Source organism: Ahaetulla prasina, chromosome 10 (assembly GCF_028640845.1).
Source record: "Ahaetulla prasina isolate Xishuangbanna chromosome 10, ASM2864084v1, whole genome shotgun sequence".
Classification (NCBI taxonomy): Eukaryota; Metazoa; Chordata; class Lepidosauria; order Squamata; family Colubridae; genus Ahaetulla; species Ahaetulla prasina.
The window spans coordinates 27,286,694-27,300,478 of record NC_080548.1 but is presented as its reverse complement, the minus strand read 5'-3'; the positions used below and the strand labels follow the sequence as shown (position 1 = coordinate 27,300,478).

The following is a 13,785-nucleotide window of genomic DNA, read 5'->3' as shown; positions in this document are numbered from 1 at the left end:
GGAAGGGACCCTGGCGGTCTTCTAGTCCAACCCCCTGCTCAAGCAGGATATCCTATACCATTTCAGACAAGTGGCTGTCCAGTCTCTTCTTAAAAACCTCCATGATGGAGCACCCATGACTTCTGGAGGCAAGCTGTTCCACTGGTTAATCGTCCTCACTGTTAGAAAATTTCTCCTTGGTTCTAAGTTGGATTTCTCCTTGATTAGTTTCCATCCATTGTTTTTTGTCCTGCCTTCTGGTGCTTTCGAAAATAAATTGATCCCCTCTTCTTTGTGGTGTCCCCTCAAATACTGGAATACTGCTATCATGTCACCCCTGGTCCTTCTTTTCTCTAGACTGGCCATATCCAATTTCTGCAACTGGTCTTCATATATTTTTGTCTCCAGGCCTTTAATCATCTTTGTTGTAATTCTTTGCACTTTTTCCAAAAGTAAAAGCTATACAGCTAGTTGTCACTTGCCGACCACAATTTGGACCAGCAATTCTGTTACTAAGTGGCACAGTCATTAAGTGAGACAGCACATGACTGTACTGACCTAGGATGTCAACTCAGGTTGCAGTTGTTAAGTGAATCACTGCAGGATGTTAAGTGTGACTTCCTACTGGCTTCTCCCTTGACTTTGCTTATCAAACATTGGCTGTGAAGGTTGCAAATGGCAGTCACATTTCTGCAGGATGTTGCAAATGCTCTAAATATATATCCAAATTGCAATAACATGGCCATGGTGGTTTTGTGATACCCACAATTTCAAGGACCAATTATATATCTTCTTTTCTTGGGAGGTAATATTAAATAATGGCTGAATGAACCGTTGGTAAGCAAGGACTACCCGTGGCCTTCATTCTTCAAGACTTTGCTTAAGGACATATGTGATAACTTTGGAGTGCTATGAAGAACGTGGCGGCAACAAACATGGCAGCCAGGACAAGCGAGCGGCAACCGGGGACCGGTTCAGGGCGTGGCCAGCCAGCAATTACTAACGGTTCTCCGAACTAGCCGAAATTACCACTACTGGTCCTCCCGAACCGGTGCGAACCGGTAGCAACCCACCACTACTATGAACTGTTGTAACTAGTTCTGTTCTTCCTTGCTGTTTCACAGCACATCCTCCTGACCATAAAAACCTTTAAGATGCTCCCTCTTTCACTGATTCTATAACTTGCTTTCTTTACTCAGTCTCCCTGACTTTCAAACTTACCCATGCAAATAAATGTATTTCAACCTCCTCAAAATGACTTAAAGTGGAGAGGATGTGACAAAACCAAGAAGGAGGCACTTGTGATACCTTGTCCTAAATCTATTGCTTTTCAGTTTTGGAAGTCTGGATGTTTGTTAACATCCTACCACCCAATTACAGCAAACCCTTGCTGAGATTGTAGCATTACCTTGCATTTCCTTTGGATGATTTTCTCATAATCTTCTTTTATCTTTTTCTTTTCTTCCTCCATCTTCTCCTTTTGCTCCTGAAGGTTCTTCTCATAACTCTGCTTCAGCTCCTCCAACATCTGTTTGAGCCTTTCTATTTCATGCTTCTGGACTTCTTGCTCTTGTTCTTTGACTTTGGGGGAAAAAAGCAAACAATTGCAGGTGATGTGCAAGGTGATAGGCAAATAATGCAATAAATAAGTAGATTAGGCATAGAGGCAGTCCTTGCTTAATTATAGGTAACTGGGGTCGGAATTTCCATCATTAAGCCACTCAGTCATAAACTACAATATCATGTCACTGTGCTGTTTGTGACAACAGTTCCATTTTGCCACCATTAAGCGAATCTTGCACCATCATGTGTTTTGATATCATATAGACCAGGGGTCTCCAACCTTGTTCCCTTTAAGACTTGTGGACTTCAACTCCCAGAATTCCTCAGCCAACTTTGCTGGCTGAGGGATTCTGGGAGTTGAAGTCCACAAGTCTTAAAGGGAACAAGGTTGGAGACCCCGATATAGACCACAGTAGCAACTTCCTGTGCTATTCCACTCACACACACACACCACAGGTGGTAGGAGTCTTTATTAAGGCTTCCAAGCCTGAATTAGTATTCCCCAGCAATTCCCTGTGCCAGCACCAGCTCAACTTCAGGCTACTCGGCAGTTGCGCCCCTTCCTTGATCGGGATGCCTTGTGCACAGTCACTCATGCGCTCGTTACCTCCCGCTTGGATTATTGTAATGCTCTCTACATGGGGCTCCCCTTGAAGTGCACTCGGAGGCTTCAGTTAGTCCAGAATGCAGCCGCGCGGGTGATAGAGGGAGCCTCGCGTAGCTCCCACGTAACACCGCTCCTGCGCAGGCTGCACTGGCTACCTGTGGCCTCCCGAGTGCACTTTAAGGTGTTGGTTACGACCTTTAAAGCGCTCCATGGCTTAGGGCCTGGGTACTTACGGGACCGCCTGCTGTTACCGTATGCCTCCCACCAACCAGTACGTTCTCACAGAGAGGGACTTCTCAGGGTGCCGTCCGCCAAGCAATGTCGGCTGGCGGCCCCCAGGGGAAGGTCCTTCTCCGTGGGGGCTCCCACACTCTGGAACGAGCTTCCCCCGGGTTTACGCCAAATACCTGACCTTCGGACCTTCCGCCGTAAACTGAAGACATACCTTTTCATTCGCGCGGGGCTGGCTTAAATTTTTTAATTTTTATAAATTTTAAATTTAATTGATTTTAAATTTGTTATTTATTTTAAACGGGGTTTAGTTTTATAAATTTTTAAAATGCTAGGCTAATTATAATAAGTTTCTTAATTTCTATTTTAAATTGTACATTGTATTGTTATTTTTTACTGCTGCCTGTACACCGCCCTGAGTCCTTCGGGAGAAGGGCGGTATAAAAATCAAATAAATAAATAAATAAATAAATAAATACTCAAAAGAAGCCAACATTAGTCCTCAAGGCAAGGCAAGTCCTGTTCACTAGACAAAAGCAAGTCCTCAAGCCAAAGGCAAGGCCACAAGGCAAGGGCAAGGCTGAGCTAAATAAACTGCTTTCTGGTGCAGCTCATCAAGAGGGCCGAGACTGCCTCCTTGTGAGTATTCTGGCTGACCTTCTTTGTGCCTGCCTCCTCTCAGCCCTGTGTGCTCTTGGATCTGGAAGAGGAGATAGTTCTTCATCTCCACTGAGCAAGTGCAGCTGTGTGCCCTCTCCACCCGAAGCCTCTGGGCTTCCCAGCTGCAGCTGTGTCTCTCCTGTCTCTAGCTCAGTGGCTGTTTGTCTGGTTGCTTCCCTGTGCTCAGTCCCTCCATTCCTGACTCAGCCCTCAGCTGTCGGCCCTCCTCCGAACTAGCATCTGGAGAAGTGTCTGCGGAAGTGTCCATAGAATCATCACACTTCCTGCTGGCTTCCCCATTGACTTTACTTGTTGGAAGCCAGCAGTGACGGTCGCAAATGGTGATCACCTCATGACAGGAAACGTTGAACACCATAATTGCAGGAAGCAGTCATAGGTTCTAATTGTTCAGCGCTGTCTGGAGTACACATTTCCCACCTGACTACAGTGAGAGCGTTTGGAATTTGGACAAGACAGGGTTTTATTTATTTTTTTATTTTATTTATTTATTTATTTATTTTGTCACAACAGTATATATAAGCATAAGCATGAAAGTAACTATATAATATATAAGCATATATATATCTATAAGCATAAGCATGCAATAACTATATTGATTGGATATAATGAAAGAAAACAATAGGACAGGAACGGTAGGCACGCTTGTGCTCTTATGCAAGCCCCTTACGGACCTCTTAGGAATGGGGTGAGGTCAATAGTAGACAGTTTTTGGTTAAAGCTTTGGGGATTTTGAGAAGAGACCACAGAGTCAGGTAGTGCATTCCAAGCATTAACAACTCTGTTACTGAAGTCTATTTTCTGTAATCGAGATTAGAGCGGTTCACATTAAGTTTAAATCTATTGTTTGCTCTTGTATTGTTGTGATTGAAGCTGAAGTAGTCTTCGACAGGAAGGACATTGCAATAGCTGATTCTATGAGTTAAACACAGGTCCTGTCGAAGGCGGCGGAGTTCTAAGTTTTCTAAACCCAAGATTTCAAGTCTGGTGGTTGTAGGCTGCTGTGGGGAAATTACAAAGTTATTGTAAAAAAGAAAAAAAATACATGAATATTTTAGAAAAGATAATTATTTCTCCAAGAATCCTCTTTTTTCCCAAAAAATCTTAAAACATGGGTGAGATATGATTGGATCAGGACCTTCATGATGCTATCCTTCATAAGGTCCCAGGCACTGCTGCGCAGCATTTGCAATCTGCTTATTGGGCTATAAACGAATGCAGTTATAAATATTGGATAATACTGCAGGAAAAGGAAAACCCTCCCTCTTTCATAGCCAAGTGTTTTCCCAATGAGCGATGGGTTTAAGGATAAACAACTCTTTTCCCACCTTCAAAGCAGAACCAACATCTCAGCTTCATCTGACAGCTTGTTCACACCTTTACCTGCTATGATTTTGCTGAAGGTTTCCTTGCTCTGGAGGAATTCTTTCAGGGTGTTCTCTACCTGATTGAAGGGAAAAAGAAGAGAATAACCTGGAGCAGTATAGAGTTGCCAGCGATACGAAGCAAGACACTGAATGATCTCTCTGGAAGATGACAATATGGCTGTCAAATGGGTGACAAAGTGACATCTCATGATGAATGAGGGAAATTTGCCTGCCTGAAGAAGCAACTAACTCTGTTATTCTGAGTGACAAAATGGCATCTGATATCAAATGGATGAGATTGGGCTCCCTGGAGCTCTTCAAAATAACATTTTTGAATGCCAGAGCTCAGTCTTAGTGCCAGAGAGGTGTGCAGTGATGGGAATTTCACCCAAAATCACCAAATTTGATTCAAAATCACAAAATGTCCCTCACATCCTGGACATAAACTGTTTCAACTCCTACCCCCAAAACGACGCTATAGAGCACTGCACACCAGAACAACTAGACACAAGGACAGTTTTTTCCCGAAGGCCATCACTCTGCTAAACAAATAATTCCCTCAACACTGTCAGACTATTTACTGAATCTGCACTACTATTAATCTTCTCATCGTTCCCATCACCAATCTCTTTCCACTTATGACTGTATGACTGTAACTTTTATTTGCTATCATTAAGGGTTAAATTGTAACTTATGACCATCATTTGTGTTGTAAATGTTGTACCTTGATGAAGATATTTTTTCTTTTTCTTTTTATGTTCTTTTTATGGAGCATATGCACCAAAACAAATTCCTTGTGTGTCCAATCACATTTGGCCAATAAATTCTATTCTATTCTATTCTATTCTATTCTATTCTATTCTATTCTGTTCAGTTCAGTTCTGTTCTGTTCTGTTCTATTCTATTCTATTCTATTCTATTCTATTCTATTCTATTCTATTCTATTCTATTCTATTCTAAATGGCTTGGAACACCATTTCTTCCATTCACACGACTGTTATCAAGATCGGAAACAATACTGTATCTTGTAGGGAAATGTGCGAAGGGGTTCTCCACAATTTTTATCTGGGGGAAATTTGGAAAATTAAAATGATTCAATTTTAGCCAACTTGACATTTATATAACGTGATGGAATTTAGTCAATGTTCTAAGGTTTATCTATCACTCCATTTGTCCTTGTTGTTTTCAATTGGATTTTAATAGTTCTTGGTTTGCATATGCTTTGCTATCTCAGATTGATTATTTATTCGCCACCGTCACTGCCTTGTTTTTCAGGCTGGTCGAAGCTGCTCGGAAGGCAGCTGCCCCAGCCTATCCTTGCTACTTAAGAGGAGGCAGGAAAAGATCAGGCAAGTGGTCTCCTTCTCAGCCTGAAACACGCAGGGCACGCACCGTCTCCTCGCAGAAGATCCCAGCGCCACGAGGTGCGTGTGCCTGTTTGCTTGAGGCCGAGAAGAAGGAGAAGACTTGGTTGAACTTTTCTGCCTCCCTCTCTTCTGACACTGACCAGGCAGGTGAGCAGCCTCCTGACCAGTGGGGCAAGTGTACTACCAGTGGGGCCGTGCTAGCTGGGAGATTGCTCTCTCCCCCCCTGGCCGGGAACATATTCAAATAATTTAACAACCGGTTTTGTGGGCATGGCTAGGTGGTCATGTGACTGAATGAGTGTGGCCAATGACGTCACTCATAGCAAGGTGCCGCCCACCTTGCCGTGAGTAATGTCAAGTTGACCATGCCCACCCAGTCACATGTCCACCTAGCCACACCCACCTAGCCACGCCCACAGAACCGGTTATTAAACTATTTGAATCCCACCACTGGCTATAACCTAACTACAGCAAACCGTTGCTGAGATTGTAGTGTTACCCTGCATTCCTTTTTGATGGTTTTCTTGAATTCTTTTTTTATCTGTTTCTTTTCTTCCTCCATCTTCTCCTTTAGCTTCTGAAGGTTCATCTCATGACTCCGTTTCTGGTCCTCCAACGTCTGCTTCTGGTCCTCCAACATCTGCTTCTGGTCCTCCAACATCTGCTTCTGCTCCTCCAACTTCTGCTTCTGGTCCTCCAATGTCTGCTTCTGGTCCTCCAAAGTCTGCTTCTGGACATCCAACTTCTGCTTCTCGTCCTCCAACCTCTGGTTCTGGTCCTCCAGCTTCTGCTTCTGGTCCTCTAACATCTGCTTCTGGTCCTCCAACTTCTGTTTCTGGTCCTCCAACCTCTGATTCTGGTCCTCCAACTTCTGCTTCTGGTCCTCCAACGTCTGCTTCTGGTCCTCCAAAGTCTGCTTCTGGACCTCCAACTTCTGCTTCTGGTCCTCCAACCTCTGGTTCTGGTCCTCCAACGTCTGCTTCTGGTCCTCCAACTTCTGCTTCTGGTCCTCCAACGTCTGCTTCTGGTCCTCCAACGTCTGCTTCTGGTCCTCCAACTTCTGCTTCTGGTCCTCCAACGTCTGCTTCTGGTCCTCCATCGTCTGCTTCTGGTCCTCCAACTTCTGTTCTGGTCCTCCAACGCCTGCTTCTGGTCCTCCAACTTCTTTGGCTTTGGGGGGAAAAAGCAAACAATTGTAGGTGATGTGCAAGGTGACATGCAAATAATGCAATAAATAAGTAGATTAGGCATAAAGGCAGTCCTTGCTTAATTATGGTAACTAATAATGGCAATAAGTTTATTGTAAAAAAGAAAAAAAATACATGAATATTTTAGAAAAGATAATTATTTCTCCATGAATCCTCTTTTCTAAAAAATAATTTTAAAACATGGGTGAGATATGATTGGATCAGGAACTTCATGATGCTGTCCTTCATAAGCTCCCAGGCACTGCTGCTCAGTGTTTTGCAATCTGTTTATTGCAGTTCAGATAGTCCTTGACTTACGAACACAATTGGAACCATAATTTTTCTTACTAAGTGAGATGGTTGTTAAGTGAGCCATGCCTGATTTTATGACCTTTTCTGACATGGTTGTTAGACTGTCTAAAAAAATCTTCAAAACATGAGTGTGATATGTTTGGATCAGCTCCTTTATGAGATTCTGGGTTCTCAGCATTTTGCAATCCATTTATTGGGCTATAAATGAATGCAGTTATAAATATTGGATAATACTGCAGGAAAAGGAAAACCCTCCCTCTTTCATAGCCAAGTGTTTTCCCAATGAGCGATGGGTTTAAGGATAAACAGGTCTTTTCCCACCTTCAAAGCAGAACCAACATCCCAGCTTCATCTGACAGCTTGTTGACACCTTTACCTGCTATTTCCTTCTCCTTCTCTTGAAGGCTCATGTCACTTTGAAGGATGGTTTTGCTGATGTTTTCTTTGCTCTGGAAGAATTCTTTCAGGATCTTCCCTGCCTGGTTGAAGGGAAAAAAAAGAGAATAATCTGGAGCGATATAGAGTTGCCAGTGATACGAAGGAAGCTTTGCCAAAGCAAGACCTCTGGGGCCTCTGGTGGCTCAGACTGCTAAGACAGTCTGTTATTAACAGCAGCTGCTTGCAATTACTGCAGGTTCAAGTCCCACCAGGCCCAAGGTTGACTCAGCCTTCCATCCGTTATAAGGTAGGTAAAATGAGGACCCAGATTGTTGGGGGCAATAAAAGATGACTTTGTAGATCATATACAAATGGTTGAAGACTATTGCTTAACATAGTGTAAGCCGCCCTGAGTCTTCGGAGAAGGGCGGGATATAAATGCAAATAATTAAAACAAAAAGACACTGAATGATCTCTCTGGAGGATGACAACACGGCTGTCAAATGGGTGACAAAGTGACATCTCATGATGAATGGGGGGAATTTGCCTGCCTGGAGAAGCAACTAACTCTGTTATTCTGAGTGACAAAATGGCATCTGATGCCAAATGGATGAGACTGGGCTCCCAGGAGCTCTTCAAAATAACATTTTTGAATGCCAGAGCTCAGTCTTGGTGCCAGTGATGGGAATTTCACCCAAATCACCAAAACTGGGTTGGAACGCCATTTCTTCCATTCACATGACTGTTATTAAGATCGGAAACAATACTGTATCTTGTAGGGAAATGTGGGAATGGGTTCTCCACAATTTTTATCTGGAGGAAATTTGGAAAATTAAAATGATTCAATTTTAGCCAACTTGACATTTATATAATTTGTTAACATTTAGGCAATGTTCTAAGGTTTATTTTTCACTCCATGATACGTATTTATGACAGCTGCAGCATCCTGGAGTCCTGTGACCTTCCCAGATGGCTTCTAATAAGCAAAATCAATGGTACCTATTTATCTACTTGCATTTGCATGCTTTCAAACTGCTAGGTGGGCAGGAGCTTGGGCAAGGACAGGAGCTCACCCATTGCGTGGCGCTTGGGTCTCAAACCCAGGCAGACAACTTTCCAGCTGACAAGGTCAGTGTCTTTAACCACTGAGCCACCACGCCCACTTATATGTTAGCTGCCTCATTTTCCCAACAGCTCTCTCAAACGTTACAGATCCTGGCCTAACAGAATTACAAAAGCCTTCGCGATTATTCGTTCAGCAACCCTCATCATTTTGTACCATTACTCCTTTCTCAGGTTTCTCCAAGAATTCTTTCTCCACTTTTTGGAGGTCATTAAGAAATTCCTGGTGGCCACCAGCTCGGGCGTAGCTTCCGTTCCTGATGTTCCACTCCAAGCCCTCAGATAGTGAGCTTAATAAAGCTGAACAGATTTCAGAAGATTTCAACTCATTTTTGCTGCAGTACTCTTCCTTTTTGCTCTCCACAGTTTTCTGTTAGGAATAAAACATAACAAAGCAAGAGATGACAAAGAAATCCATGTTTCTACATTGTATACATGTGGTTGGTCTCCAATGATTAAACAGACCTTTATCACAGTGGCGAAATCCAATTTTTTACACTACCGGTTCTCTGGGCATGGCTTGGTGGGCATGGCAGGGAAAGGATACTGCAAAATCTCCATTCCCACCCCACTCTTGGGCCAGCCACAGGTGGTATTTGCCGGTTCTCCAAACTACTCAAAATTTCCGCTACCAGTTCTCCAGAACCTGTCAGAACCTGCTGGATTTCACCCGCGCTTTATCACAATTTGAAATGGCAGATGCTCTTCCTTCAATTTAACCAGAGCAGTGTTGCTTCATTGCAACCGGGCTTTAAGAGGTGTGGACTTCAACTCCCAGAATTCCCCATCCAGCATTGGTAGTTGTGGAATTCTGGGAGCTGAAGTCCACATGTCTTAAAACCACATTTAAGGATTCTTAATTCTTAGAACAGGAATGTATTTGTCAAAAGAGGCTGATGATGACATTCCTTGAAATCCTCTCAATCCTCCTGGAGTTTCCTGCCCATAGCCACTTGTCTGGAATTGTATAAGGTCTCTTACTTGTGCAGGGGGTTGGAATAGAAGACCTCTGAGGTCCCTTTCAAGTCTGTTATTGTGTTTTGTTCCTTCAGGGCAACCCAAACAAAATGCTATATATCCCCCAATGTGTTGACTAAGAACATATTCTTTTCTAAAATATTTTATTAAACTTTATTGTAAGATGGAAATGCGGAAATAAACAAATGTTTAAAAAGTTGAAGAAGGAAGAGGAAAAGTACAGTGGCTTCCAACTTTACTCACTGCAGTACAATTAAAAATATCTCTCTCTTTTTGTTTCACATTTCAAGAAATTTCAAGCCATTTGTATAACAACTTCATTCATCATCAAAATTTAGAAGCAAAGTTTCATTAATTTTTCAATTTTGAGCAAAAAATGTCCAGAAGCATTTTCCACGTAGAAACAAAACGAGAACTGTTTTTCTGTTTAATTAAAACAGTTTTGCCACTTCTGACAATTTCATATTTTCTGTATTCTTATAAATACAGAAAATACTGGAGGTTAAGGTACAAGGACCAATGAATATTGTCTATGAAGGTTGGTATCTTATGATTACCTACCATGAATTCCTGCTGAAACTGACGTGTATCATCCTTAAAGACACGAGCCGTGAACTTCTCAAGGGCTTGCTCCTCACATTTTTTGTGTACGTCCAGAAGTTCCTGGAGAGTCTCAGTGGGTAGCTCCAAGCTTTGCTCCATCAGTTGCTCATAGTGAGCAACAGCTTCCTGCACGGCTGCCCTGTTCTCAGTGTCAGCCAAGGCCAAGACTGCGTTCTCCAGGCAGGGAACGTTCCCACTGGAGATAGTATCCACATAGGTCTCGACCAACTTTGCCAACACTGCATAGAGAAAAATAATACAGATTGTTGGACAATCAGCCAGACATATTCAGTATCTCTGCTCATTGTGGAGCAGACTCAAGAATTTAAGGCATTTCACCACAACATGCTTGCCAATCATCTACGGAGCTTCTCAGTCATCCAGGTCATGGTTGTCCCTAAGGTGCTTTTTCAAAAGGCAAGTAGATTTTCTTGGTTTTTTCCTTGAAGATGTTTTGCTTCACATCCAAGAAGTTTTTCTTGTTCATTGAACTGAACTGAACTGAAGAAGCTTCTTGGATGAGAAACAAAACATCTTCAAGGAAAAACCAAGGAAGTTCAGTTGAAAAAGCATCTTTGGGACATGCTTGCCAGTTGGGATGGATGGTCACTGCCATATTATTCCAGGCTGCATGGCTTTCTGGGGGATACTTCATCCAACAGAATGAAGCATACTACATGCAAATCTTCCAGACTTAACAATTGTTGATAAGAAAGACAAAAAAGTTTGGATAGTAGATGTGGGAGTACCTGGACATAGCAAAATAGAAAAGAAAGAACTGGAGAAGATAACAAAATACCAAGATTTGTAAACAGAGATAGAACAACTATGGCAAAAGTAAGCAAAGATGGAACCAATAGTAATAGGTCCATCGAGTGCAAACCCAAAACAACTGGAGCACTACTTGAACACCATCAGCATTGACAAAATCCCCATCGGTCAACTGCAAATGTCAGTTTTACCCGGACCAGCTTACAACCCAAGACGGTACCTTTAACGTCACCAAACATGCACATCTGCCTATCCCAGGTCCTTAAGGACTTGAGAGATGGACAAAAATGCCAAATCCAGTGTAAACATCTGGCTCAGTATAGAACCAAGCATCATAATAATGGAGCTAGAAGGACTCACAGTTCCCAGTGACAACATGCCCGCCTGGTAGAGTCTTTTCTTCAGATTTTTCATAGATATGATGACAGAATTTCTTTGCTTGTTCCACAAAACCTTTGTGCAGCTGATCATCCGCCATCTGTTCCACATTGCGTAAGTCCTCAGGTGTAGTAGGACAATAAAAGGTGAAGCACTTCCGGGTGGGGAAGAACTGTTGGATGCATTTCCGTGGTAGATTGATTCTCTGCTCATTCTTATCGCTACCTAGAAAGCAACATGTCTATATTGTAGGTCAATCTGAATTGCATCTGCCAGTGGGCACTTCACTGGGGAAAGATCCCATCCCTATTAATTAGCACTATTTAATTGTGATCCTTATGAAGTGCAGGCATCTTCTCTTCCTTTGTCCACCCTCCCTCTCTTTTAGAGGCCACAAATCTATAATGTGAGTTTTTCTTGTTTTCAAATCAGTGATTTTGAATAATAAATAGAGATGATTCAAAATCACTGATTAAATAAACACACTGCACTGTGATCTACCCAGAGGGATTAGTGGAAAGGCAATCTCATTTTACAATGCCCTGTAGTCGGGTAAAATGGCAGATTCTCTGCCATTAATGGCATTAATGCGATCTACGATTTCTTGGTTTCTAGTCTGGTGCTTCATTCTAGACCCAAAAGGTTTTGGTGAGTCTTTTTCTTCTTGAGGTCTATTCTGGTCCTCTCTAAAGAAGGAAAATGTAGGCCCAAAGGCTCATATTCCTTACCCAAATGACCACATAGATCTTCACACTGAATTTGTGATCAGTACCTTTTTTTAATTTCAGAGCATGTTCGAGATATTCATCCTCTGTAATGGGTTGCCCATCCCGTTCCAGCTGCAGTGCGAAATCTCGCACCGCCCAGACAAAGCTTGGGAAGAAGTCGACAAATTCAGAAGAGTCGTCTGTATCTCCAGGAATGGAGGAAGCCTTTGCCTTGATATGTTCAGACAGCTCCGTCACAAAACTGTTGGCCCAGTTTAGGAATCAAACCATGCACTTCTACAGTGAATAAACAGGATGGTCTTGAAGGATGGAGAGAAAAACCATCAAATAAATGAAACTTAGAGCAGGCCAATAAAGGAGACTGCAAAAATGCCTCAGATAGCTCCCACCTCAATTCTTGAGAAGATAAAAGACGGTGGAAAGGAAGGGCATTTAGACTGTCGTGATCATGTAACTATAGCTGTTCTAATAAAAGTAGTTTTAGGTCTACATGGTGTCTGATCCTTACTCTGATCTACCCGATAGGGCTGACATAAAACAAACAAACATGAAACTGTGAAAAGCCCAGTTCTGTCTCTTACCACAAAGTCAGATATGGTCAAGTAAGGAGAAGCATATGTCTTAGCTGGTTCCTAAAAGCTACTTATTTGAAATGATATTTATTTGCCACAATTCTTTTCTTAATGTTGACTGTTGTGTATTCATTCTACAGGTGATGCAGCACAACACTAAAAGACTAGTTTCTCTTCAATCATTATTTATTAAAATATAGATAACAGTATATAGATATAATATAATTAACATATGGCTAAAGTTAGCGATAGATTTCTCCCTTTTCTGTACTGTGAAGGAGAGTAAGTGCCAGAGAGTAAGTGCCAGAGAGTAAGTAGTCGAAGACTACTTCAGCTTCAACCACAACAATACACGAGCACACAATAGATTTAAACTTAAAGTGAACCGCTCTAATCTTGATTGTAGAAAATATGACTTCAGTAACCGAGTTGTTAATGCCTGGAATGCACTACCTGACTCTGTGGTCTCTTCCCAAAATCCACAAAACTTTAACCAAAGACTATCTACTGTTGACCTCCCCCCATTCCTAAGAGGTCTGTAAGGGGCGTGCATAAGAGCACCAGCGTGCCTACCATTCCTATCCTAATGCTCCCTTTGATTGTATCCAATTTGTATGGTTATTTCATGCTTATACTTATATATATTGTTGTGTTTGACAAAATAAATAAATTAAATAAATAAATAAATAAATACATCTCGGCGCTTCTGAAAGATTTCTGAAAAAATCAAAAAATGCCAGATTAATTTTAGGGTAGGATTGATTGATGAGAGAGAAATCAATTTGAATATATTGGATTATTTAAAATGAAACTTTCTTCTTTTTTCTCTCTTCTTTTTCTCTTTTTTCTATATTTATTTTTCTTAAACTTTTACCTCGTTTCTTATAGTTCCTTATCCCCTTCCATAAAAAAAAAAACCAAAATTATCCCTGTTGAAGAGCAATGTGGTTCTAATAACAGACTT

The 13,785-nt window shown here is 41.9% G+C and overlaps 1 protein-coding gene across 1 annotated transcript in view; it reads right to left on the bottom strand.

Annotated features, from left to right (window-relative positions):
- The window catches only part of LOC131204161 (guanylate-binding protein 1-like), a 59,076-nt gene that overhangs the window by 2,088 nt on the left and 43,203 nt on the right, over positions 1-13,785 (bottom strand). Inside the window, exons 5-11 of the mRNA XM_058195062.1 lie at positions 12,294-12,490; positions 11,504-11,746; positions 10,331-10,611; positions 8,949-9,161; positions 7,660-7,770; positions 4,405-4,417; positions 1,388-1,560 (exon numbers count right to left, since the gene is read on the bottom strand). Coding sequence (XP_058051045.1) covers positions 1,388-1,560; positions 4,405-4,417; positions 7,660-7,770; positions 8,949-9,161; positions 10,331-10,611; positions 11,504-11,746; positions 12,294-12,490 — 1,231 coding nt within the window. The remainder of the gene's footprint in view (positions 1-1,387; positions 1,561-4,404; positions 4,418-7,659; positions 7,771-8,948; positions 9,162-10,330; positions 10,612-11,503; positions 11,747-12,293; positions 12,491-13,785) is intronic.